Genomic DNA, 25,319 nt, shown 5'->3' on the forward strand with positions numbered 1-25,319 from the left:
ATTCACAGCAAAATGTGTGGTATGTCATAAGAAAGGTATAAAATATTAAATTTTATAGACTTTTACTTTACCCATTCTTCTGTAACCATTGTAAAATGTAGGAAAGGTCAATCGAAAGCACCATGTGTGTATATATTTACATGCACAAAGATAGTCACAGAACAAGCGAGACAGCCAAAGTCAACATCTCCTTGAGTATAGACATCAATTGCCCAAGAGTCTAAAGGTCAATGCCAATCTAACAGGGCAAAAAGAATAGAACAGGTGTGTATCCTGCCAAGGAAAGAATAGCTTACAGCCAAATTACTGGCCTGTTGATAGTGTGAAGCCTGCAGGTATTCTATGAAGACAAAGGCACGACAGAAGCCTTGCTCAGAAATGGTCTAGTCAGGTTACTTGGCAAAAACCTCCTCTCAAGAGGAGTTTTCCAATGAGTGACCAAAGGGGGACCTTTGCATTTGTACAATCTTGGCTATACCTTTGAGAGTTATAGATTACCTAGCCGGGACTCCCTTGTGACCATAAAATTACAGAAGCACCCTGGCACCATTTTGAGAGAAAACCATAGAGAGGTCCCTTAAAAAAAAGCTCCCTATAGCAGACTAATGAAGATAAAATTGGTGGCATCCCAGACCTTTCTTTCATTATGATAGTACCAAACACGTGAGCTCTGCATGGACATATATAATTTTTGAAGCCATCACATGTTTGCCTTTGTATATCTATTAACATTTATATCAAATTGCCCTTCTCCATCTTGGAATATTCCTGTCATATTTGGTGCTTGGGTCTTGAAAGTAGGATTAACTTTCTTTGGAAAGAATTTTAGGGGAGAAGCAGGAGGAAAAGTGCTCCAGACAGAAGCAGGAGCGGGATGGTTATACACAGTGGTATAATGGACACTGGAGACTCAGAAGAGGGGAGAATGGGAGGAGGTAAGGGATAAAAAATTACCTATTGTGTACGATGTACACTATTTGGATGGTGGGCACACTAAAAGCCCAGACTTCACCACTACACAATTCACCCATATAACAAAACTCCACTTGTACGCCCTAAATCTATTGAGAAAAAAAAAAATAAAAAACCAGCAGGAGCAGGAACAATGGCATGGAGGAGGGGAAGAGGTCAGCCTATGAGGAGGGACATGCTATGAGTAGAGCAGCAGTGCAGATCAGGCAAGAAAGGTCGTCTGAAACAACCCTGTGCCCAACATTCTGCAAATGGTTTTTCACAAGAACACTGAAGAGTGTCTAAGTTTTTTCAGTTTACCAAAAGTATAATTATGAGCAAGGCAGACAGATGATAATATTGAGCACTTTCTCTGTACGAGGCAGTGGGTCAAGCACTTTGCATTATTATGTCACTTAATTCTCACAACAACCCTGCAGCAAGTATTATTATGTTCATTTTACATGTACATAACTGAGGCACAGAATGACTAAGTCACTTGCCCAAGGTCACACAGCCAGAACTAGGTGCTCAAGTCAGGTCCCTGATTCCAAAGCCAACACTCTTCTCTTCTATGCAATGCGGCTTCCTTGGCCTCTGTCTACTGTCTTAGTTTCCCACGCTAGCCAGCTTCTTCTGCTTCTAAGATATGAAGGACTGTCTGCCTTTACATAACATTTCCTATTCATTTCCCAACTGAGGCCATCCAAGGCACTACAGGGTTAGTAGTACTCAGCTGACAAGATGATGGACAAAAAGGCCTTCAAAAGTCAGAAAAGATGCTGAATAAAAAGCCCTCAAAACTCTATACCTATACACAATGCCCCAAAATCGCCCTTGTTATAAAGCAGATTTTTCATTCTCAACACTCACCAGCAATGAGCCACACAGCTGTGGAGGCCTAATAATTTGGGCAGGAAAACAGGCAAAGAAAAAGAAGAATGTAGTCAAGCCCCAAGGAAAAAATGTTAACATCCGGAACCAATTCACCCACGCAGGCTGGGGAACCGTTACGCCCAGCTCTCCATAACACCCCTCAGCACTCCCGACCCCTCCCCTACACACACTCACCCCCCCACACACACACACACACACACTCGTTAAGGGTTGGTTTACTATTTGCCCCCGAACAGCAGTCAAATTGGCCTGTGTCTGTAGGAAGCACCTCCTGCAGTACCTACCACCCAGTCGGAATATCACAGAGATGCCTTAAATCTCTGTGATGTCACAGTCTGATCTGGGTAATGCACGGTTGTACCAGATGGGATCTAACGTTCCCAGGATTAATGCTGGTCATGCAACCAGTGTTGAACACTAAAGGAAAAATGAAATGACCAAGGCCTGGCTGGTTGCATATCTTGCAGAATCTACATTCCTAATTGTATAGATCTTGTGGATGAGATCCAGTAAATCACCCAAGATAGTAGCATTCATCTCATCCTCTGCCATACTCTATATTTCAAGAGTTTGGCTCCATATGCGTTCCTTGGGAAAGGAAATGGGCCCAGAGATTCATATGCTTCTGTTGCTGCAAGAGCATACCAAATCCCATCCATCAGTTGCCTGTACAGAGTGGGGCTGGCAACAAGAGAAAGCAAAGCTGTAAAACAGAGATGGACTTGACAACTTTCTCTTTTTAGCTTCTAAAAGCCACTTTTTTATCACTGAGTACAACAGACAGGAATATGGCAGACCGTACAATTAAACAGACAAGAAACACATTAATGCTAAAGTCCACACGCTGAAATGGCGGGGGGAGTGGATTTTCTCCAAATCCCTGTTGGAGACATCAGACTTCCTGGGAGAGGAAGGTTACTTGGAGTGGGAGAAAAGTGATGGAAAGACAGTGAACAGGTGGACCAAAAAACCTGAAACTACTGTTAAGTTCTCTGAAACGCTGCTGGCATCCCACCCACTTACAGCGTTAAAAGAGTAATGAAGCACAGGGTGTGTTTATCAGGATGAGAGATTTCTGCAAATAACTGATTCCATACCAAACAAGGCTGCTCTAGATAGAGCTGTTACAAAACAAATGAATCAGAGCAGTCACTCAGAGGTTAAAGTTAAAGCTGAGACTCTAAGAGCGGGTGTACTTGCCGTGGGTCCTCAAGGCGGTTTTCTAATCCTTGGGCATTAAAAAGAAGCCACTGTGGAAATCAGAATCTCTTCCTTTGTAAATTCAATCCATGGTAAAGGGATTTCAGCTGTGATTGCTGAGTTTGAAAAAATCAACAGTACTTAGAAATGCACGAATTGCCCATCACTGCAACTGATACATTTCTAAGCTGTTCCATTTTGAATCAATTACCAATAAAATTCCATCTATCCCGTTGTGAATGGAGAAGGGAATGGGTAAAACAGAGCAGTTAAAATTTCCCCTGAATTTCACTGCATGAGAGGATTTAGGATGGGAAGGTTTTAGACCAAATTCAATATATCTCACTATGCCTCAGACACTGAGATTTCTGTGCATTAAACTCAAAGAAAAGCGGGTCATGTTGGGAAGGCTGCACGTGCCCCATTCCAAAGACCATGGCTTAGAGACACAGCTCCATACTGCTGCCACACAAAGGCTTCTGCTAGCAGGTATGGGGAAGTCGCTTAGAATTATAGAGGGGCTAATAACAACAAGCAAGGAAGGTAAAGACCCATAAACTGTAAATAAGCTGTCTCTCATTCATGATTTAACAGATTCTGTTTTGGGGACAACACGAGCAGCAAGCATGAATTTCCACCTTAAAGCACGTAACAGTCATCTACAAGAGAGGCAATATTGTCTAGTGGTTAAGGATATTGACCCTGGAGCCACACAGGGCTGGGTTTAAATTCTGGCAAAGTCATTTTAAGTAGACTGGAGCTGTGTCACTGTGGTAAGTTATTTACTTTATTGTCTCAATCTCCTCCTCTGTAAAATGGAGAAACAATCACCTTCCTCCAAGGACTATTGGGTGGATGCAATGAGAGAATATAACTTTCTGCACAGTACCTGGTACAGAGTGTGCCCTCAATCCATGAAAGCTACTGCTGGCTAGAGTTGTCGACACTGAGTGAAGATGATGCTTATAAGATTGGAGAAGTATAGGAACATCTGTCTTGGAGATAAAATGGGGGCAGAGAGTCTGTTTTGAAGACTGAGACCTGGATTCCAGCAGGCAAGGGTACTCCCTTCTCCTCTGGGTGGTCAGGGCCTTGGCACTTCTGATCAAGGGCCCTGAGCTCCTTGAAAGAAGCTGAGGCAAGGACCTCTTCTCTGTTCCTCTTCCCTGGGGAAGTCACCTTCTCCTGCTGCTGCCAGGAAACAATGTAAACAAAGTCTAGGGTGGAACAATTGAAAAAACATATATATTTTAAATGATCAAATCCTGGCTTCTGTTTTCTAGAAGGAGGAAAACTGAGCACACCAGGGCAGCCAGATGTGGGTTCCAACAAAATGGCTGGGGCTTCTGCTGTTTTTCTTAAAAAAAGATTTCCCAATCTCTTCTTCCCTGACATTCAGCTTAAATATAGATTTTTGTTTAGTTTAGTCCCTTTCCTCATTTTTTTTGTTTTGTTTTGTTTTTAACACAACCAAGCAACACCCATTAATCCTTTACTGCAGCTTCATCTAATTGGAGCAACTGGCTCATTTTGCCCAGAATTCTGGGGGTACATCAGAATATGGCTTTACAAACAAAGAATGAATCTTCCTATTTCCTATCAGATAAATCCTGACCTCTCAGGGATTTCTGGACTGCAGATGGAAATATCAGAAACTAACCAAAGAGAAATATGGTTGTGTTATTCCACTTCCCTGTATCCAAAAAGGCCCCTCTGTTTTCTCGGGGCTGAGTTCCTGGGGGCTAGTAAAGCTGAGTCTCCCTATTGTCCTGCTGCCTGCCCCCTCTTCCTACTGCATGCCAGCCAGCGGATCCCCACCCTTCAAAACCCTCCCTCCCTCACATGCTCACTCAGGTTCTGGGTTTTTGCCTTAGTGGAACCTTGAATAGCAACAGTTCTCAAAGTTCTTCTTTATTTTATTAGCCACACGTACTCAGATTCAGTACTGTTTCTAACCATGGGCTATAAACAAAGTGAGCATCCCACTTCAAGTCCCAAACATTCCATTTAAAGCCAAAGAATGAGGGAGAGGCATGGTGCCTGCTTTAGACTACAATTTGCAACAATTTCTTATCCAAGCTGGTCACTAAGGTGAGTAACCACTATCAATTCAGTTTATAGGAATAACGGGCACTGTGCTAAATCCTTTATTCCTGTATGTGCACTATCTCATTTAATCCTCAAACAACCCTTTGATGTACACATTTATTATTCCAATTTCACAGATGCAGAAAATGGGATTGAGAGAGATTAACTAACTCGCTCAGCGTCATACTACTATCAAGTGTTAGAACCAAGACTCAAACATAGCAGTCTGACCCCAAGAATCTGAGCTTTTAACCACTATGTTGTATAACTCATTCATTCATTGCAACAAATAGAAATGATAATAAGATAACTATTTCATAAGAGTTCTGGTTTATTATTTTTTGGAATGTATAGACATGTGTATATCTATATGTATAAACATATATACATACATCGCAGTGGCTGGCACATAGTACATGTTCAATAAATGTCACTACTTTTTGTTCTTATTGTGTTATCATTATTATTATAGTTTTATTATTTATTAAGTGCTTCCCATGTACCAGACACTTGTGCTGTGTTATTGGATCTACAAAAGCAATGAAGACAAGCTCCCTGGCCTACAGCAGTTTATTGGGTAGTAGTGAGAGAAGACAGCCAGGAAATCCACAGGCTCCATGATTACAGAAGTCTGCACAGGGGCTGTACAGAATAGGGGCATCAAATGAGGATGGGGAGCCATCACCAGGGTTTGAATTCAACTGCAGAAGTCTGTAAAGAAATGAAGTCCTACAAGGTAGAAACATGAGAAACCCTCCTAGGTGTGTGCTGGGCACAGTTTTGCCTCTGACCCTGCCCTCAAGTTCAGCAGCTATGAATAGAGGTCTTGAATGCTAAGCTGTCTTCTGATCTATCTTGTTGACAAGCGTTTTGCCTGTTACTAAGTCATCCTTTTAGCATTCTCACGTCTCTGCCAAATCAAGATCTCGGCTTAGCAGACTAGACATGGAAAATAGTTACTAGTGCTTTCCATCATGCTCAAATAGTAATGGGGGCAACTGATATTTTTCGTTGTTTTTGGCCCACCAATTCAATTTACCGATGATTAAGTTGCTTTTTTTCAAACCTCATTTTTCAAATCCACAGAATTTTTCTAGTAATTCCTGGGAATGGCACAGAAAATGTTCAAAGCATGAATAACTTACATTTCCTTTAAATTCACTAATGCCATAGAACCCTTTCAACAGTGTTCACACAAGCAACAATAGGTGGTTACACCATACACAAAAGACTAGAAATCACTGATCCAGGACTTCTGGACGTGTGATATTAATATAAAAACTTTTTCAAGAACTTTATGAAAGCTCTTTATTCTAGCTTTAAAAACCTTTTTAAAAAAATTTTGGACTAAATAAAATTTTTGTGTTGCTACTGTTACTTTCTACAACTGTATTAAAACTTCCCTCATTCCAACAAAGTAAGGGATGGATCGAGTGATGGCCAAGGTGCATTAGGAGAGAAACGATAATTTTAAAAAACAAAAGTTAACAGTATCAAAGCATCTTACAGCTAAAGGGGCCTCAGGTGTCATTTGAGCCTGTCTCCTTCACTGCACGAACTAGAAATGGAGGCCTCATCAGTAGCTGTGAAATAACTGTAAAACACTTTTTTTTTCAACATTAATATGTCTGCCTTTAAAACAAATATCCCCGGTTCCAACATTAATAGCAAAGCTAGCACTAGAATCTTTGACTCCTAATTTAAGATTCTCTAGCCCTCTTTCTACTATAATTTACGGATATAATGTAGAATATGAGGGTCTGTGGGGAAAGCTTCACAGTACAGTGAAGACATAGACAGCCACATAAGCAATTAAGGTTTCTGAAATGTTTCACAATTCAGTTTTGTTCTGCAGGTTTGTTTATGCCTTTAATTTTCTAACTAAATCTTTCTTTCCAATAGAGCTCAGGTATACCCCCTGTACATATAGCCAGCCTATGCCAGGCTTCACTGCCAAAAAAAAAAAGTCAAATTATTAATGAACCTTCTGAATTGAGGAAACTTTGTCAAACCCAGGGAAAGTATTGCTGTGTTCATAGTCACTTATTGGCGCAAACGCTTGCCCCTCTCCACTGAAAATCAGTTACTTATTTTTCAGCAGCAAGAATGGAAGCCCTGAACCACCCAAGCCACCCAACGCTCAGGCTTCCAATTCTGGGCCCTATAGCCTGGTGAGATTAAAGCTTTGGAGCCAGGATGACCCGGGACAGGGCTTTCCTCTGAAAGGGAAGCCATTCCGGCGGGCATCTTACAGAACGCAGTTATTTCTCAGTGACGAGTAGTCACTTCTCAGTCCACTTTGTACAGTTGGGTGGTTTCTGGGTTGTTTTTTTTTTTTTTGAGAAGATAATTATTTCGTTGTTTTAAATCCCCGAGAACCTCGCGAAGGACAATCATTTGCTGTCCTTTTGTCTCAGGGGGCAGCACCCGGTGTCTGGGCGGGGGCATCTCTGCCTCTTAGGCACCCCGGGATCCTCTGCGTCTCACCCCACAGGATGACTTTCATTTTAACAGACTGGTTACGATATTCACTGACCCTAGAATTACCCATTTGGAAATGTTTAGGGATTAAAAGTTCTTCAGGCCGAGGGATTCTTGGTTTCTAATTGCTAATGTTTGAAGTCAGTTTGATTCCTCGGAAATCTGTTCTGCCTGATGAAAGCAAAAGCTCCAACTCCCCTCAGGGCGCGAGGTGTAAGATCCTTGGGTTCCGTTTGTTTTTTGATTTGTTCTTTCGGGGGAGGGGTCCCGATTGGGGGGGAGTGTCTTTTTCCGAGGCCTTCCCAGTTGCCCCAGAGGCCCCGCATTTCTCCAGGTTGTAATTAGAGCTGAGAAGGGCACGGGCCAAGCCTCGGGATTCCGGGTCCCCTGTCTCAAGGCCCGGCGGCAGCCCCGGCCGCACCCAGCCCGGCAGAGCGGCGGGGCCGCGCCGAGCGCGCAGGGAGCGGGAAGGCGGGGCCGGCGCAACGAGGCCGGGCGGTCGGAGCGCGCAGACCCAGCCGCCGTTCCCGCCCCGCGGCGCCGCCGAGGCCGAGGCGAGGGGCGAGGGCGCGCAGACGCCGCCACGGCCCAATTCTAACTTACGAAGGTCGCCGAAACTGCCCTGTTTCCTAGGGACGGGTTCACGGGAGAGATGCAATCCCAGTTCCTTCCGCGGCGAATCGACACCCGAAGTTCCTTGAGTGGGGGAAGAAATGGACGTTCTCGACCTCCGTGGAGGCGGTTGGGGGAGGGGACGTGAGCGGCAGGGAAAGGACATCAAGGGGGTTAACTGGTTTTCGAGACCCATCTGGGACTTTAGCTATACGATCCTGGCTGGGGGATAGTAAAGAGAACGGTGACGTGATGGGATTAGGAAAATCGGTTCGCCTAGTTAAGAACTGGGCGCTAAAACTCCAAGGCTCTGGGTGAGGTATATAATAATGACCTCTGATGTTCCCTTTGAATGGGAACTCTGCAGTTATCTGTTGTGGGTTGTTTTTGTTTTTTAATCCTCTAAGGTGTACGTCAGCATTTTGGAAACAGCCAGCTCATTTGAGCTTTAGCAATTATAGTGTAGAAATAAATAGAAGACAAATAGAAATATGAATGTACTTCTCATGTTCTTAAAGTTATTTCCCCAAATCGCAATATTTCTCTCGCAATGTTTCTATAAATCGTTATTATTCAGATTTCTCTTCGTTAATCCGTTTACTTTCTACATGGAAGAACACGTCATCGCTCTTCAGAATATAAAGCAGCATCTACCCATCCAAAATGAAGATGGCATTATTCACAAAACAAAATGCCAAATTTAGTTAGAAAAATTTCCACTTTCCCTGTTCTTTTAAATCGCATCTGTACAGTCTTATTTTCTGCTGCTTTCTTTCAGACTTTGGTCAAAGTTATCATTTAAGAATCAAATGAAAACGCCCATTACCTATAAGTTTCAAATCTGGGATTCTCTAGAATTGTCAAATGATACCTAGAGGTGACAAAACTTTTGGCCTCCCAAATTTTACATGTTCCCAATTTGTTAAACTGGCTCCACACAAACAAAAATGGCAGTTTCTTATCTCTGAAATATTATCTATATCCCATTCAAAACTGGCATTTTGATGTGGATATAATGTTCCGGTGGTGTGATGGTGTTCACCCACATAAATTTGTGCATAAACACATATACTTGTGAATATACTTTTTTATATGTTTATTTGTAAACAAAGCTAAACACTGGCTAATATAAAAAATACAAAATGAAAAGTAGTCATTGCAAGGCCTGTTTTCACTTCTGGTATCAAACGCTCATCACCAGTTTGTAGTCAGCAAAATATCCTGCCTCAAAGTGAAGCCGTTAATGGCACTGAATAAATGTTGATTGGTTGTACTAGTTGCTTGAATTCCTCACCTTTTCCCATTTCACAGCAGGTCCTCCCTACCGCGTCTCATTTTCCACCCCTGACACTTAGAGCAAGGGCCTCACTTAAATTAACTAATGATTATCCTTCCCCCAAAGAAGTGTAAACAGACACTGATTTATAAATTTGCTAATTGCTATTCCCAGTGCAGACCCCTGAGTATCTCAGTCATGCACATATAAAATTCCAGGCTTACTAGAAACCAGAAAAAGCAAAGCAAAAATAAAGCACACAGATGAGAAAGAGAAGGAAAAGAAAGTCCACATTCCACCAGTTTCTCACTTTTCCCTTTTGTGGAAAGTATCCGAAAAGGTCAAAACATAAACCTCTAATGGGAAAATCGCTTAAATATTCTCTCCTATTGAATAACTTTGTCTTTTGAGAGTAAGAAAGCAATAACCAGCTACACTCCCAGAATAGTCATCAAATGGATTTCTGCATTTCCAGAAAGGAGAAAAGAAATTAACGTGCCAGTCTGCCCTTTATCCCTGTGGAATCTACACTGTTCAGCCTTACTTTTTTTTTTTTTTAATCTACAGTCATCCTGAGAAAGAATTCGCAGATTTAAGAAGTAACTGCTTTTCTCCCAAGTGTGAGAAATAAAGTTCTACCAGAGTCCATAATCAGGATCTCAAAAAAGTCCTCTCATCTTATTAATATTATTTTTTGGCGATAGAATGATTGTGATGGACCTGAAATATTTCAGTCTTTAATAATAGCAATGAATGCCCTAGGAGAGGCTTGGATGAACACGATGTTTAGGTCTTCTAAGCCAAAACGTATTTGTCCCTTTCTCCTTCTGGCCCAATATGAAGGATTAACGAGGAAGGACTTGATTTCATTAAACTCATGTTTACACACGCCAAGGATATTATACAAATAAATGGCAAGCACAAACCACCAATACCCAATATTTTTAGTTTTAGTCCCCAGTTTAGGAATTTCATGACACTCTTCACTTTCTCCTCACGTACTATATTAAAGGTATTTTAAACTAATTTCCTTTCATAATTAAAAGATTTGTATACCATTTGAAGTCATTGATATGGGGAGGGAGGGTGTCAGGAAAACGGCAGCGGATTTGTGTCAATATAACTTCAGTCCCAACTCCACTGTAGGAAATTTCACTCTCCCTTTCTCCCAGCATGAACGTTGCCCCATGAAATTTTCTTTCTGGGAATTTTACCTATAAAATCGGGAAACCCAAGTGGCCAGCTGGGAGCCCAAATACAGTGTTCAACAAGAAATAGCGCTGGGTTGGGTGACCCGAATTCAGAATTGCAGCGCCGCTAGTCTGTGCGCTGAGCGGTCTAGAAAAGCCTTCTCTGTCCATGGGGTTTGTGCTCCCTGGGCGGCTATCCGAGGTGCAGAGATGGGCCGCAGGGGCGGGTGAAGGGCAGCCCCGCACCTCCAGGCAGCGAAGGGAGAGACCCCCTCCTCCCTCCACCCCGCAAGTCTGCTTGTTATTGCTAGGCCTGACTCTACTGGCTTCTGAAGCGCTGGGGCCGGGGTGGGGATGGGGGTGGGAGACCCGCGGAGGTGCCAACCAGTGCACCTCCTTCCTCCTCATCCCTCATCACAGCCCAAACTCCAAGCATTGCAGTTTTCCCCGCTCCCTGTCCTCCCTACTGCCCTTGAGCAGTTTGCTGCTGTCATTGCTTTAGGTGGGAGACGGTTAGAATTACTTCCCTTTTCCTACTGGCTGCTATTATGCCACCGCGCCAGGGCCAGAGTTTCACACACAATGTCTTCCTAACCCTCCCCAGTGCCCCAGAGCCGCTGCAGTGAGCTCTCCCAGCCCCACGCATCCATGAGGTATCTGATCTAGCTCGACCAGCGCGCGGAAAAGGCCCTTGGCAGTCATTCCCCAGTGAACAATCATCCTCGCTGGCCAATGACAAATTCAGACCTTATCTCGCCCCTCGCTTCCCCTTCACACAAGGACACTTACCAAAGTGGCGGCCTTCGCGGAAGACAGTCTTGACCCGACAGGCCCCACACTTGGCTTGTCGGCGGGCGCCAGGGCCAGGCACCTTCAAGGCCAGCAGCAGAGCAGGGCCGCACGTGGCACTGAGGAACCAGGCTTCCCAGTCCCGGACTCTACCCCAGCCAGACCCCTGGGCGTCTCACCCTGCGCGCCACACACGCAGTCCCTACGGTCTGAGCCCCAGGCCTGTGCCCCGCACGAGCACATTCTCTCCGCTGGCTTCAAACTCATCACTTTTTATCCGTTACTTAAACGTCAGTGAAGAGTCACTTCCTCCGTTTCACCCTGTTTCCCTATTGGGGGCTGGGGGTGGGTAGAGAGGTGATGTCAGGATTAAAATCTCAGAGTTTTACTTTGAGCAAACAAACCATAAACTGGCAGATTAATTCATGTGACCAGTTAATCTCAGTAACTCGAAAGAAAAAAAGTGCCTTGGGGCAGCCGCGGTTTCTGCGCAGGTTTTTCCTGTCTGATTTCACTAGGGGTTGCGCGGCGGCGTGCATGCGAGACCGCGAGCGCCTAGCGGGTGTGCACAGCGTTGGTCTGCCCGCGTGGCCTTGGGCGTGCCTGCGTGTGCCCGCCCGCACGCGCCGCCACCTCCCCAGGCCTTCGGCGCGGCGCGGCCGCAAAGCTCAGGCCCAGGACCGCAGGCTCTGGAGAAGAAAATCCCTCCGCAGAAGGTTTAAATTATTTCGCTCCGCGGGAGACCCGGCCTCCGCCGCGCTCTGCGGAGGATTTTGGCGGGAAAGGCCCGAGCCAGAGCTGCGGAAGCCGGGTGGACGCCGGGTGGACGCCGGGTGGAGCCTGCGCTGGGTCCGAGCACAGATCGCACTCCTGAAATATACCTGGAAGGCCGCAAACAGAGCAGCTGTTCTGGCCTATCCTGGCTCGAAAGTTTCTTCTGTTGCTCTTGGAGAGGGCGAGGGCAACAGGCTTGGGAGTCAGGCTCCTCGGATGCGGGTCTTGAGACCCTCTCCAGCTGTGGCGGCCGAGTCCCAGCGGTTTCCCCAAAAGACGAAGTGCCAGAGCGGGTACGACAGAGACGGTACCTTACAGGCCTTTGCTCAAAGACCGACGGGCCTCGGGATTTTTCGGGGCCACCAGGCTCGGCGGAAAATTTTTAAAATACATACTGTGCCCTGTGAGGAGTGCCTCCAGCGCGCAGGCCGGGCTGGTCCCCCGCTACTTCGGGTTGGCGCCCCAGGCTGCGGGTGCTCGGGCGCCAACTAAAGCCAGCTCTGTGCAGATGCGGAAAGAAAAATGGGCTGTGAAGAAGAAAAAGGCCGTGTTTTTGAATAAAAGTTAAACATCAAAATCTGACCCTTGGGTTGTCTGAAGATCCTGGGATTTTTGAGGCTCCGGTGGGACGGACTGAAAACGGTGATAGCAGAGAGAGATGGCACGATGATAAATACAGCTGCTCTAGGCGGGCGTCCTGCGTGCGAGCGCCCGTGTGTGTGTGTGTGTGTGTGTGTGTGTGTGTGTGTGTTTGTTTAATTCTTCCCCTGCCCCGTGGTAGTTTTGTTTTTATTTGTCTTGTGTTTTGTTTTTTCTTGTTCCTGGCTTATTATCAACCTAGAGTGGAAAAGCCGCGCAGCGGCCTCTAGGCCCTAACAAGAAGACAGATTAAACAGAATCGTGAGGCCCAGCAGGACAGAGACGCAGCCCTGGGCACAACAGGGTTGCCTGTGCTACTCCTCCATACACACATCTTTGAACGTGGCTCTGCGTACGTCTGTTAGGGTGCTACATTGGAGAAAAGAAAGGCCTATTAAAAGGACCCCAAGCCCAGGTCGCGCCTTTCGCTACTGCCCGGGTCCGGAGCCCGCAGCTCCGCCTCCTCTGCTCCCGAAAGTGCCGCGTCTCCAAGCCACGGAGCCCTTTTTCTGCAAGATCTTTTCTCATCTTTTGTCCAGATCGTAAGAAAGCCTTAGGTTCCAACTTAGGGATCCCCTCTGCCCAAGACAAAGCCAGGCCCAGCCTGTAGCCTGGCTTCACAGAACGCCCACGAGTGCTCTCAGCTTTCAGCTTTTTCCTTCTGGACTCTTGCCCCACAAATATATTTCGTTTTCTCTAATCCAAATGCCCATTTCTTTTTCTTTAAAAAAATGATAAAGTAATGGGAACTGACCAACTGAACTCACTCCCTGTTACAGAAAGTTAGTTCTAAGTTAGGTCTTCCACCCCACCCCCGTCCCTAGGGAGCGAGTGAACAGAGTTCTGGGACCCAGTTCTCCACGTTCATGGCTCTGGAATGGTCTCTTTTTGCCCCATCCCTTCGCTTGTCTCTCCACTTTCTGGGTGAAACTCAGACTGAAGAGAACAGCAGAAAGAGCAAACTATGATCTGAGTCCCTGATTATGACCCCACATATTGGCCCTTTTGAACATGCGACCGAAAACAGGCTCCAGGCGAACTGGGGCCTCCCAGGAGAAAAATTCCTGCGACACAGCGTCTGCCATGCGCAGTTAAATAACTTCTGTTTTTTCCACAATCGGGAAAATAAAATAAAGGAAGCTCCGAAATAGTAAATTGTCATAAGGCCTACGAGAACCTATAACTGTACGAAGGCCCAAACCAGATTTTGATAACAGATAAGTGAGATGAGGAAATAGGCTCTAGCCAGAGAAGGGAAACACATATTAGCCATGCGTTCCTTTCTGGATTGCCCACGCAGGGGTCCGCGTGGACCGGCACCCGCATCCAAATACAGGCAAAGGCTTGAACGGATGAAATAAATCTCCTTTTAATTTTCTTTTCATCGACTAATAAAAATAATTCCCCAGCACTAAACCCAAATACCGTAACGGGCCACAAGAACACGGAGAATTCATAAAACCCTGTCTCTGCAGGTCACCCACTAATCGCGTTATTATTAGCCTCAGGAGCATGGAAATTGAACTGTCACTGCCTGAAGAGAAAATGTAAGCGACAGCTGTCCCTCCGCGAGTTGGCCAGCATTCCAGTCGGGATCCCCAAGCTCCTGAACCCGCAGCCGCCTCTTCCCAAGTGCGGGCCTCCACCCCCTCCCGGGGCTTGCCAGGACGCGGACCCGGTCTACACCCAGCTCTGGCTGGTCAGCACGAACACCTCCAGCATGATTTTCGAAGTCTGGTCTGGAAGGTTTTTGAAGCCACTAAACCAAGCTGCGAGCATTGTGTGTGTGTGTGTGTGTGTGTGTGTGTGTGTGTGTGTGTGTGTGTGCGCGCGCGCGCGCGGCGCAAGATTCTTCTGACAACAGCTGTTCTGCCGGGCTGTTTTGCACAGTTGAAACCTTGGCACTTAATACAAAACGTTAAATTGTATTTCTCCCTCCTAGGGTTCTTTTAAAATATAGACATCGACATCCGCCCTAAGCTCTACGTGTTCTGTGTACATAATATGCGTAGGATACGCACAGATCCCAGACACAAATTAATCACACCCCTCCTCCCATCCCAATACACAGAAATGTGGGCCCTGAAGAGTGACCCAGGGCGCAGGGTAAGGGGTCTAACACTCATTCCTGTCTCGGTAAAAGGAGGAGAAATATAATTATGCTCCACCCTCGAAAAGTTGTTGGGAGAAGGGCGAGGACCGAGGTTGAAAGCTAAATGAGACCAACAGTGCATTCCCGGTGACTGAGGCATCCCCCGAGAACTGCGCGCCGGTCCTCTCCAGCCCTGGGAAGTGCTAGCTCCTCTCCGCCCCCGCCATTGCCTTCGACTCGAGCCCCTGCTAAACCCGGGGCCTGTAGCCCTTCCGCGGCTGGCACCCCGAACGCTGCGCTCTGCTCCCCGAAGATGAGACACGAGTAAACAGCCCTCCTTTCTTGAGTTTGGCGACCAAAATGCAAAGCTCAGGCAAGCCCCCCTCATGGGTTCTGGCGAATTTAAGGGAAGCTCAAGGCATTTGCGAGAAGAAAAAGAAACCGGTGTTGGAGTAAGGCAGGGTGTCGGCGGCAGGGCCTTCCTCCTCACCCGCGGACTGGCCATTCGTTCGGCGTCCCTTCTCCGCCCTCCTCCCGCGGTCCGGCCCGACGCACTCACCCGGGTGGGGCTCCAGGCCGTGTGCGGCCGCGTCCTCGGCGTCTCCGAGTGGGCCCGCGGGGCTCAGCGCCTCCATGGACAGGTCCAGCCCTTTCTCCTCCCAGTCTCTCAGTTTCCGCTTTTTATTTGAGCCGATCAAGGCTTCAACGGAGAAGGCATGTGCTCTCGAGCTTAGGGCGACTGCAGATCTTCTCCTTTCACTCATCTTAGCCGCCAGCACCCTGGCCCCGGCTCGCCCCCGCTACTGAGGGAGCAGCCCGCGCCCTCACGCTCTGAGCGCCCGCGGGGCCCAGCCCGGGAGAGGCGGCGGCGCGGCGGCCGAGGCTGAGGCGGCCGCTCCTCGGGTCCTCTGCACCCTCCTCCTGCGCCCTCCCCCGCCCTCCGCCGCCGGATAGGACCGGCGCCCCTGGCTGCCCCAGCCGCTAGGAACGAGAGCCCGGAGCGCTGCTCGCTCGCTGCATGAGCGCCCGAGTCCTGCTTCCCACCCACCCGGGCAGGCGCTCACAGGCTGTGCCAACTGGACTTCATCTTTTTTTTATTATTATTATTCTCTCTCTCCTCCCTCTCCCTTTTTCTCCTCCCTCTCTCTTCCTCTCTTAGTCTTCCCGTCCTTCCTCTGATCCAAACTTCTGGGAAACTTTTTTTTTCCTCTAAATTCCTCCCTTCCCTAGGAACAGGGGGCAGGCGGTGCGCTCCTGTCCGAGGGGTGAGGGAGAGGGAGGGGGGAGAAAGAAAAAGACTGAGGGGGGAAAAAGCCAGACCCCAACCAATAGCGAGGAGGGAACAGGAGAAACCCTGAGAGCGAGAACCAATGAGAGGAAGGGAGAGACTGAGGCTCGGGCCAAGGCTGAGCGCCTGTCGTCCTCTGGATGTTCCTGGGTCGACTTTTAACCCCTGACTTCCCGGTCCCCCATGGGTTACTCGAGGGGAGAGGGAGGAAAGCTGAAAGTCGAGGTCTGATCGCCCTTAGAAACTTCTGCAAATCCCAGATCCGAACGTTTGCCTCCCAAATCTGGGCTTCATAGGCGCTGCAAGCCCAGTGTCATTTTAGTTGCAGATCTGGAATTTTGGGGCTCTGACAAAATGTTAACCTGTCCAAAAAACCCCAGAAAACGATTCTGATAATCTCGCGCCTGCCCCCAGGTGCTTTTAGATCTGCTGGTTCCGCCCGAATTTCGCCACGCAGAGTTTTACTTTCCTGTTGAACGTTTTATGAGCAACTCTGGTTAAAGCAAAACGAAACAAAGTCCTGTTACTACCCAGGGTTTTGGAACTGAAAATTTAAAGATTGCGTCCTCCTTCCAGCTCTACCTGGTGGAGGAGACACGGGCGCCTAGAGAGCTACAGGCGGGCTGTGGAGCGACTGGTGGAGGGCGCGCTCCTCAGGCGTATTCCGGCTGGGCCCCGCACGCAGCAAATACCGCCTTGCCCTGCGGCGCGAACTCTGGGCTGCACTTCGCCTATTCCGGGCTCTTTTTCTGGAGAACCACGTAGGGGTGCCAGGCGAGAGCAGCTAAGAACGTTGACCGAGAAGAAGGAGCTTTTTCAAAATTCCCTGCAAATCCTCACCTCCAGAGCCTGGCTCTCCCCGCTCCGCCGATCTCCCCGGACTCCCACCCCCCGCCTTTTAAAAATTTCAGGGCAGTGCGTTCAACATGGGTTTCTAAGGAACTTAAAATCCAACACTTCAGGCCGTTCTTATTTCCCACACGTCCTCCCGAGTTACGCCACTGGTCGCCGGCGGCAGGAGACCCGGAGCGCAATCTTACGCGGAGGCAAGCTCAGACCCGCGAAGTCGGTCCTGCTAAGCTGGAAAAACGTCTCGGATTTCCCGGACAGCGGCCTAGATAGACACAGCCTGATCTTCCCGTCCGAACGCCCTCGTCGAGATGGTTCTATGCCTGCGCAATGAAGCCAGAAAGCCAGGTCCTGGGAGCTGGCGACAGACTGAGAGGCGGAGCAGAGAAGTCGGCGACAGCCAGGCCCGGAGCAGGGTCCGAACCGCGAGTTTAGGTCAAGGAGGCTCAGGGCTTGTTGGAGGCCCCTGAGAACCAGCTCTCGCCCGTTCTTTCACCTGGGGCAAGAAGAGACGGTCTGCCCGGCCTCTGAACCGACGCTTTCACTGCGTGACCGCCGAAGGGCCCAGGGAAATCTAATTATTGCTATTGTAATTGGAAGCTCTCGGGTGCTGAAGATAACAATTGAGTGTCGTGAATGCGCCTTGGGCCTTTTGAAGGACAGCATCAACAGCTACTTTTGTATCCCCCTCAAATTTTGCTCCAATCTAGAAGAGAGGAAACTAGCTTCGTAGCAAATGCAAAAATAATCATGGAAAAACCACCGGATGAGCGTGATTCAGCCAAGCCTGGCCTCTTGGGTCTTCCTGGACCCTGTGTCTCAGGTTCGTAGGTCCCCAGGGAGCATGTACAAGAACTGCGGGGAGCTGGAAGCGTTTAGCCCCTCAGCATCTCCTGCCGCTCTGGCCAGCGGACTTTGAGAGGCCGGTAGAGAGGCACAGGGTCTCCCGCCTCAGCCTCCACTCATCATTGCATCCAGAAGCCGTCGGGGAAAGTGACCTCGAATTCGCTGCTACTGGGCTTCAGCAAAGGAGTTGGAAACAAGGCACTCGGGGAGAGCACAATTTCCCTCCCAGGCGGCTCAGGGCTCCCTCTGGGCTCCCAGTTCTGGTGTCACCTGGCATTTCTCTGCCTGCTGCTGAACCCTGCTGCAACCAGACTGTGTGGGGTAGGATGGGCCTGGCCGCTAAACTTTCCCAGCTTTCTTCCTCCCCATCGGTCTGTATCTCCTGTCTCTCTCTGATAGCCTCTTGCCCTCACACTCTCTCACAGGCCTGCTTTGGATTGAGAAGTGGATACACCATAGACCACACATCCTCCCTGAGATCACGAAACTCACAAAAAAAGAGGACTTTTCAGTTATCCACGAACCTAAATGTAGGTTCAGAGGCCTGAACAATGTACGTGCCCACAGTCAGTGTCTGAGAGACATACATAGAAGAAAGAGCAGTGCCTTCACGGGCATGCATATGCACCCCACCCCAAAGCATATGCCCAGGACACATATACTCCTCCCTGAGGAGTTCCTACACACCCCCCTTCAGCTTGCACATAGGTTGCTCCCACCCGCCATTCCACATACACATATGTCCTAGAATTGTGGGTTAGGCAACTAAAACCAATCGACCCAAATGAAGGCAGGCTGGTTTGTAACAGTCATGAAAATAGGGATTTCCTCTAGGTAAATGGGAGAGGCAGTGAAATTTTCTGTGACTCTATAGTGTTCAATGTAAGTTTTATCCTAAAGGAATGCACTCTTTGGTATGTGACTCTTTGCTGATGGAGAGAAAGATCTGGAGAAAGATTATGCAGGATGGCTTAATATGTGTGACATAGGTGTATAATCATATGCTGTTGGTGGGGGAGAGAGAGGGAGGGTTGTAGGATTAAATGTAAGAATCTGGAAGTGTGGTCTGCATTTTCCCTCCCCTGATTACATCAAAGTTTTTTAAAAATCTCTTGTCATTACCCCAGTTTCTCTTTCCTTTAACCTTTAGGGAAAATAGTGGGATCCTCAGTTTATGAAACTAATTTCCCAAGCATTCCCCAGGTTTCCCAGCTACAGTCTCCAATTTTGTGCCCTGGGTGGATCCTACAGGTGATTCACCCTGAAATGGGTCCATTTCAGGTCCATTTCAGTCCTGGAGCTGATTGACAAGGACTAAGCTAAAGGCCCCCGCCTTCCCCCCTGCGGGACCCCAGAGAAGAAAGGTTGATGAGTACCTGGGGAGTCAGAGGAAATCTTGGAGTACCACTGACCACCAGCAGGGACTTACAGGGAAGTGAAAGTCTAAGCCAAGCCTTGACAGGAGGAAAAGTTAGGAGGAGAAGGGCAGCACAGTAACTGCCCGCCTAAAACTGACAATGTCTATATATTTTGATTTTTCAAAGGAAAAACAGAGTTTTGCAGCATCAGGAAAGTCATAAACACAAACGGGCGTTCCCGGAAATGGAGGTATCACACCCTCCACATCTTTTCCTCCCATCACCCCATACCGGATACCACCTTAAATACCACTGCTGCTAATGCCTCAATACAAAGGTGGCCCAACAGGCAGCTTTGGTTTTGGAGTTTTGAGTAATTGAAAACAACATTAAAAATAGTTGGCCAGCAGGACATATGAGGCTGCTCCTAAACGTGTGGGCAGGACACCCTGTGAAAGGCAAGGGAATTACAATGAATTCGGCCATCAAGGTAGGTATAAAAGATGAGGCATCCATGGGGTGGGAAGAAACCATCAGGACTCCAAGGAGAGGTGGAGCCTGGCAACCAGGTCTGGGTCAGTCCCAGACTGTGTGACCTTAGGCAAGTCCATTGATTGATTAAGGACCTGTGCCTCAGTTTCCCTGTCCTTAGAATGAAAGGGTTCCAAATACCTTACAACTAAGGAAAGCAGGCAAGATATCAGGCGGGGGCTGGACAGACCTGAGATCTTATTATTGCTGTGATCGAGTCTTCCGGCAAGGTGAGGCCAACGTTTCCACTTTTCACTTCTTTTCCCAAATTGGCGCTCCAAAGCAACAAAAGAGCATGAAATTGGGGGGGAGAGGGGCGGGCACCACCGGTATGCAGCGCTTGGGCGTGGTGAGAGGGAGTCGATTTCTGGAAACTCCTGCCCAATGCCAACTCCGCGGAGAAGGCGCGAGCCCACTCTTACCGACAGCATTTCCAGTCACCCAGGTTCGTTCAGGTCGCCAAGAGCTGTAGGACCTTCGTATGTCGTTGACTATTCAACCACCCCCTCGCACTTTTTAAAAAATAGAGTCCGTGGGGGGCGAAATGTCTTTAATGATGTTTTTTTGTTTTCGCGAAATAAAATCTTTTATTTTTATTTTAAACGAGCAGCGTGCCCATCTCTCGGTCTTTCCAGATGTTTGCAATAAAATCGCAGGTTTTGCCTTTGGGATTGGAAATAAAATTTAACGGCCTTCACCCTGTAATTATTCTCTTAGCTTGCCCTTCATAAATTTATCTGTTTTCTATCGGCATTGGGGCAAGAGGCGAGCGAAAGGGGGGAAAGTCCCGATTTTATATTTGTGACTATAAAAAAGCGCCACCCGGTTTCCTCGCCTTCGGCCGCCGCTGTGTGGCCAACAGAGCCGGGCCAGGCGGGCGGCAACATTGCGCTATTGTTCGCTGACTTCGGTCTGCGCTGGAGCAGGGCCCCTCCACAAAGAGAGCCTTGTGTGTCCAAGCCCTGAGCGCCCACGCCCAAGAGGCAAGGAAATCCTGCTCCCCCAGGCCGAGCTCCTCTTTCCCCCAGCCTTTCGCGCAGCGCCGCTGCCTGACCTTCGTCCGCAGCCTGCGCCCGCCGCTCCCGGGGCCGGCTCCTGCCCTGCCAGCCTTCGCAGGATGCGAAACTTTGAGCCTGAGCTGAGCCCACTGAGCGCGAAGGAGGAGCCTGCCTCTGGATACCATGGCGCAAGGGAACCGCGGGACTGGGGTGCAAGGCGAAGAGGCTTCCTGGGAGGCCCTCCAGGCCCTCTCCTTCGCTTTGCTTGGGAGGCCTGGAAGGTAATATTCTGCACTCTCAGGACCTTAGGGTTGCTTGGCAGCCCCATAAAACCGAATCCAAAGTCAGTAAGTTTTGAGTGCACACCCCTAAATAAATATGGGTACACCAGCAACTACCATATACTTGTATAGGAAACTTGTAATTACAAGGGCCATGCATGTCTCCTGTGACTACACAAAGTCATATATATGTCCGCCAACAAACCCATGCATATATACACTTTGTACACCCACAGGGGTGTACCCATGTACCTTTCTAGACTCAAACAACACAGACTTGGGTACATAACGTCTCACACATGTATATGGGGAAACGTCTTGGCCACACATTCAGTTGCCCCCAAAGTCTGCAGAAATCGACACACGTTCTGCCTGCTGCATCTCTTGGCCGCAATCCCACAGCTGCCTTGGGCTCTCCCTGGCTTCTTGAAGTTTAATCCATGTGGCTGTCCTGTAACCTCTTCCCCTTTATCTGCACAGAGCTCCCTGTGTGGTCAAGGTCTCTGAGGCAACAAAAGAAGGGAAGAATGAGGAGCACCAACCTCCAAGCCTTGCACTTTGGGAGAGCCATCCAGTGCCTGGGGGACATCAGAGCTTTCTCCAAAGCCCCAGGATCCCCAGCAAGGACTGGCAGAAAAAGGGAAGGACCAAGTGGGAGCACCAGGGTTTTGTCTTATTTTGTTTTTAATCACGTGCAGTCCCTTCTGCCCTTTAGCCAGCAGGCTTGGGCCAGAAAGCAAAATCACAGGAGCCAGAGAATTCTTTTGGGTTCTTTCTGTCTCTGGACCTTAGCATTTCCAAGTTCACCGCTATATGTGATCCCATCTTTGCTTTCCTGCTGGATTTGCAGGTGCTTGGCTAAGCAAAGAGTTATCCCTTTGGTTTTTCCACTCAGAGGAAGAATTATCTAAAGCTTATGGGGGAGAGACTGCATCAGGCCCTGAAGTCTAACTCAGTGACAACCCTATGTCTAACTCAGAGACATAAAGAGGGTACCCTGGTTCCTACAGGGTGGGAGAACCTGGGTGGGCAGGAGGCGAGGCAAGGGAGAGGGGCACCTAGCACTGAAATCTGTTGGGGCAAGAAAACTAGCAGTAAAGGCAACCGATCTGAATCATTAGGGCCTTGATATGATGGTGGGTTTTTTTTGTCAGAAGTGGTTGGATTTCATCTGTCACTAATAAAATGGCCACCGAGGAGCGAAGTGGCCTCCATGGAACCGCAGGAGCCTACCCAGACCTGAGCCATCACCTGCAAAAACCCACAGGTGGATTTTTACAGCCTCTTTATGGTCAATCTGTCCTCAACACCGGTAGAGAACGAACTGTCCATTATTGAAGGAGAGTAGAAGACAAATCTCCACACTGGATTGACCATGCAGCTCAAGGTGGGGCTGAGAAATTAGATCCTGCAGCCTACCAAGGTCAGAGTAGCTGGGTTAGCCAGACTTGTACTTGTCTCTGATCATAGACTCAGGTGGGGGTGTGAGCTAGGTCTCAGAAGATTTTTCCATGGTTTGGGCCCATGATTCATTGGCTACCTCTTCAACCCAAAACCAAATCAAAGGGTGTGGGAAGGAATCCAGAGCTCTTGGGCATGGAGTACCTGGTGACACCAAAACTAGCCAGAGTAAGGAGATCACCAACACCAGGAGCATGGTTGGTTGCTCCTGGACAAAGGAGCCCTTGAAGTGGTTGAGGTAGATGGATAGATATAGATACATGTATATAATTTTAAAATGTTGTTTTAGAACTTAAATGTTCTTTCATACCAGAGACACGTATATGGGTGTCTGTGGAGAGGCAGACATTTCCAGAGTCCCTTGGCCTGCTGTTGGAGAAGAGTCGGGGGTGGGGCAGTCCCTCCTCCCCATCAGCTGCAAGAGGCATTGCACTCTGGCCAACAGCCAAGTATCACAGAAAGCCAGGATTGAGGAAAGTTGTCTATCTCTAACCAAGAAAATTACTTAATTCACATACCATCCAAGGACTTCATAGAACAGCCAACAAATCCAGACAAATGAAGGCATTTCCAGAATGGAAAAATCTGTGAATCTATGTTCTCCTAATTATCAATGGTGTCTCCAGCATTAGGGGCCTACAACAAAGTCTGAGGGCTCTGAGGGGCAAGGGCCAATGGCACTACACAGGTGGGAACTACACCAATACCCAATATTGCTGTCCTTGGCCACCTTCACCACTGAAAATGAGAACTTTGACCCAGCTCAGAAAACAGCAGAAGGCAATGCTATCCAGAGGCCCTTCCTTCCAGGAAAAGCAGAGAGAGAAAAGATAAGTGTTTATTTTCACACCCTTTCTCTCTTGCCACCAGGTCTCATTCTGTGTCTCCTCTCTTTCTGGTCTGCTCCAATCATGAAGAGTTAATATTTACTGAGCTTTTTACCCTGCGCGTGGCCCTGTGCTGAATGCTTTACAGGGATTAACTCACTCCACCCACTTCAAATTCCATGAGCCAAGAACTAGAATTACTTGCCCCATTTTACACATGAGAAAACCGAAGTGTGGAGGAGTTATACAACTTGGCAAAGGTCTCACAGCCTTTAGGGCAGGTAGTCTGGCTCTAGAGCCAGAATTCTTAACTCATATACCCCTGGCCTCTCTCCCTGCACATGTACATACAATGCAACTTTGCACACTTGGGTTCTCTCCGGCTACAAGCGATTGGAGTGAGGATGGGGGCACTCACGAAATTGTCTTATACAGGCCTAAAATATTCTGCCCTGATCTAAAATTCACACGGGAGGGAGGCCTTCCCAGCTTGAGCCCAGCATCCTTGCAAGCAAGGTACTAATGGGGCAGGGGTTCTCATCCCGACCTTACTCAAGGCGTGGAGTGGAAAAGTGCCCAGCAGAACAGATGTCACAGCACGAATGCCATAGGTGTTGATCCCAGAAGGGAAGCTCCAGGCTGTCACCCCCTGGCTGGGCTCAGTCAACTAGGATCCTGTTGCCCACCTCAGGCTGGACCGCGGCCTGCCGTCATGGGGCCAGGACCCAGTCGGTCTGAGTTGCTTCACCCAAGGCTCTGACCCTTTATTGACTCAGTCCCAAAGCCACCTATTCCCTAAAGGCTTCCGGACCTCCAGCCTCGGCCACCAATACTCTCTGGGCTGCGGCTCCCCCCGCACACTTGCAGGATGGCAAGCGAGAGAGTCGGAGGCAACAGGGAGTCTTCTGAGCCCCCAGCTCAGCTCGAAGCACCTGCTGGTCCTGAGCGGAATTTGTCCGCGCGGTGGTGGCCGGTAGCCAGTGCCGAGCAAACCGTCTCTGCCTTCAGACCGGCTTGCTTGGGGACCTGGTGTGTTAGCCCGGCCGGGGCGCCATCTCCGCAACTCCATCGCCGCTGGCGGGACGCTGCTGCCTGTGATGGACCCTCAGTGTTTTCAAACCGAGTCTCCCTCCCGGGCCTCCCCCAACACACATATACACACACTCCTGGGGTTTCGCTTGGGGGTCCTTGAGATGCAAATAAAGAATGGATCTTAATGCTCCGAGCACTTACTGGTTTATTTCTCAGAGTAGCTTCGGCCTCAGACATCAGAGTCGTCGCGAGACAGTGGACAGGGAGAGAAAACCCCCGGGTCCTTGGGGACAAACGGAAAGGGGCAGAACTCTGGACTTCCGAAGAAAAACCTCCACTAGGAAGAGAAAGCTGGCTTAATTTGGCCTGACAGGGGAACCCAAGGAGGGCTCCGGTGAAGCCACACACAAGCTCCGAAGCCGCGACTGGGTGAGAGAGGAAGATTCGCCGTCGGAGTCCGCACCCCGCAAGGGCGCACGTCGGCGGCGGTGCTGAAAAGTCCCGCGCCGCCTCCTAGCTCTGAGGCCGCTCCAGTTGGGGGACTGAGTTCGGTCTTGTTTTGGCGCCCGGGTGGCTCCAGCCTCCTCCCCTGGCAGAGGCCGCGGACCTAGCTCTGCCCTGCCCCGCCCCGACCCCCAGAAAAGGCTGGCCTGGGGAGCCCAAGCCTGGGGGCATGAAGGAAGAAGGAAGCTGTGGGGAAAACGAAGCCAGTCCGTGGGACCCCCACCCCCAGGCTGGGCCCAGGCCCCTGTGGGCTGCTTCTTGTGGGATCCGGAAGGAGAGGGAAGAGGGTGAAAGTCAAGAAGACTTCCCCTCTTTATTTTCCCTTTTTCCTTATTTTGGGTTTCTCGGTGGAATG

General features: G+C 48.8%; 1 protein-coding gene across 2 annotated transcripts in view; it reads right to left on the bottom strand.

The window, feature by feature from the left end:
* TBX15 (T-box 15) overlaps positions 1-17,470 on the bottom strand; it is a 108,000-nt gene extending 90,530 nt beyond the window's left edge. Inside the window, exon 1 of one of the 2 annotated variants that reach the window (XM_012643434.1) lies at positions 17,260-17,470. Coding sequence is in view for 1 of the 2 variants with exons in the window: in XM_012643433.1 (XP_012498887.1) it covers positions 15,549-15,753 (205 nt within the window). In the remaining variant the exon portion in view is untranslated. Of the gene's footprint in view, positions 1-15,548; positions 15,754-17,259 lie in introns of those variants that run through there. The other variant, XM_012643433.1, reaches the window with a different exon arrangement.
* Positions 17,471-25,319: the final 7,849 nt, after the last annotated feature.

The sequence above is a fragment of the Propithecus coquereli genome, unplaced genomic scaffold, assembly GCF_000956105.1.
Source record: "Propithecus coquereli isolate 6110/MARCELLA unplaced genomic scaffold, Pcoq_1.0 Scaffold197, whole genome shotgun sequence".
NCBI lineage: Eukaryota > Metazoa > Chordata > Mammalia > Primates > Indriidae > Propithecus > Propithecus coquereli.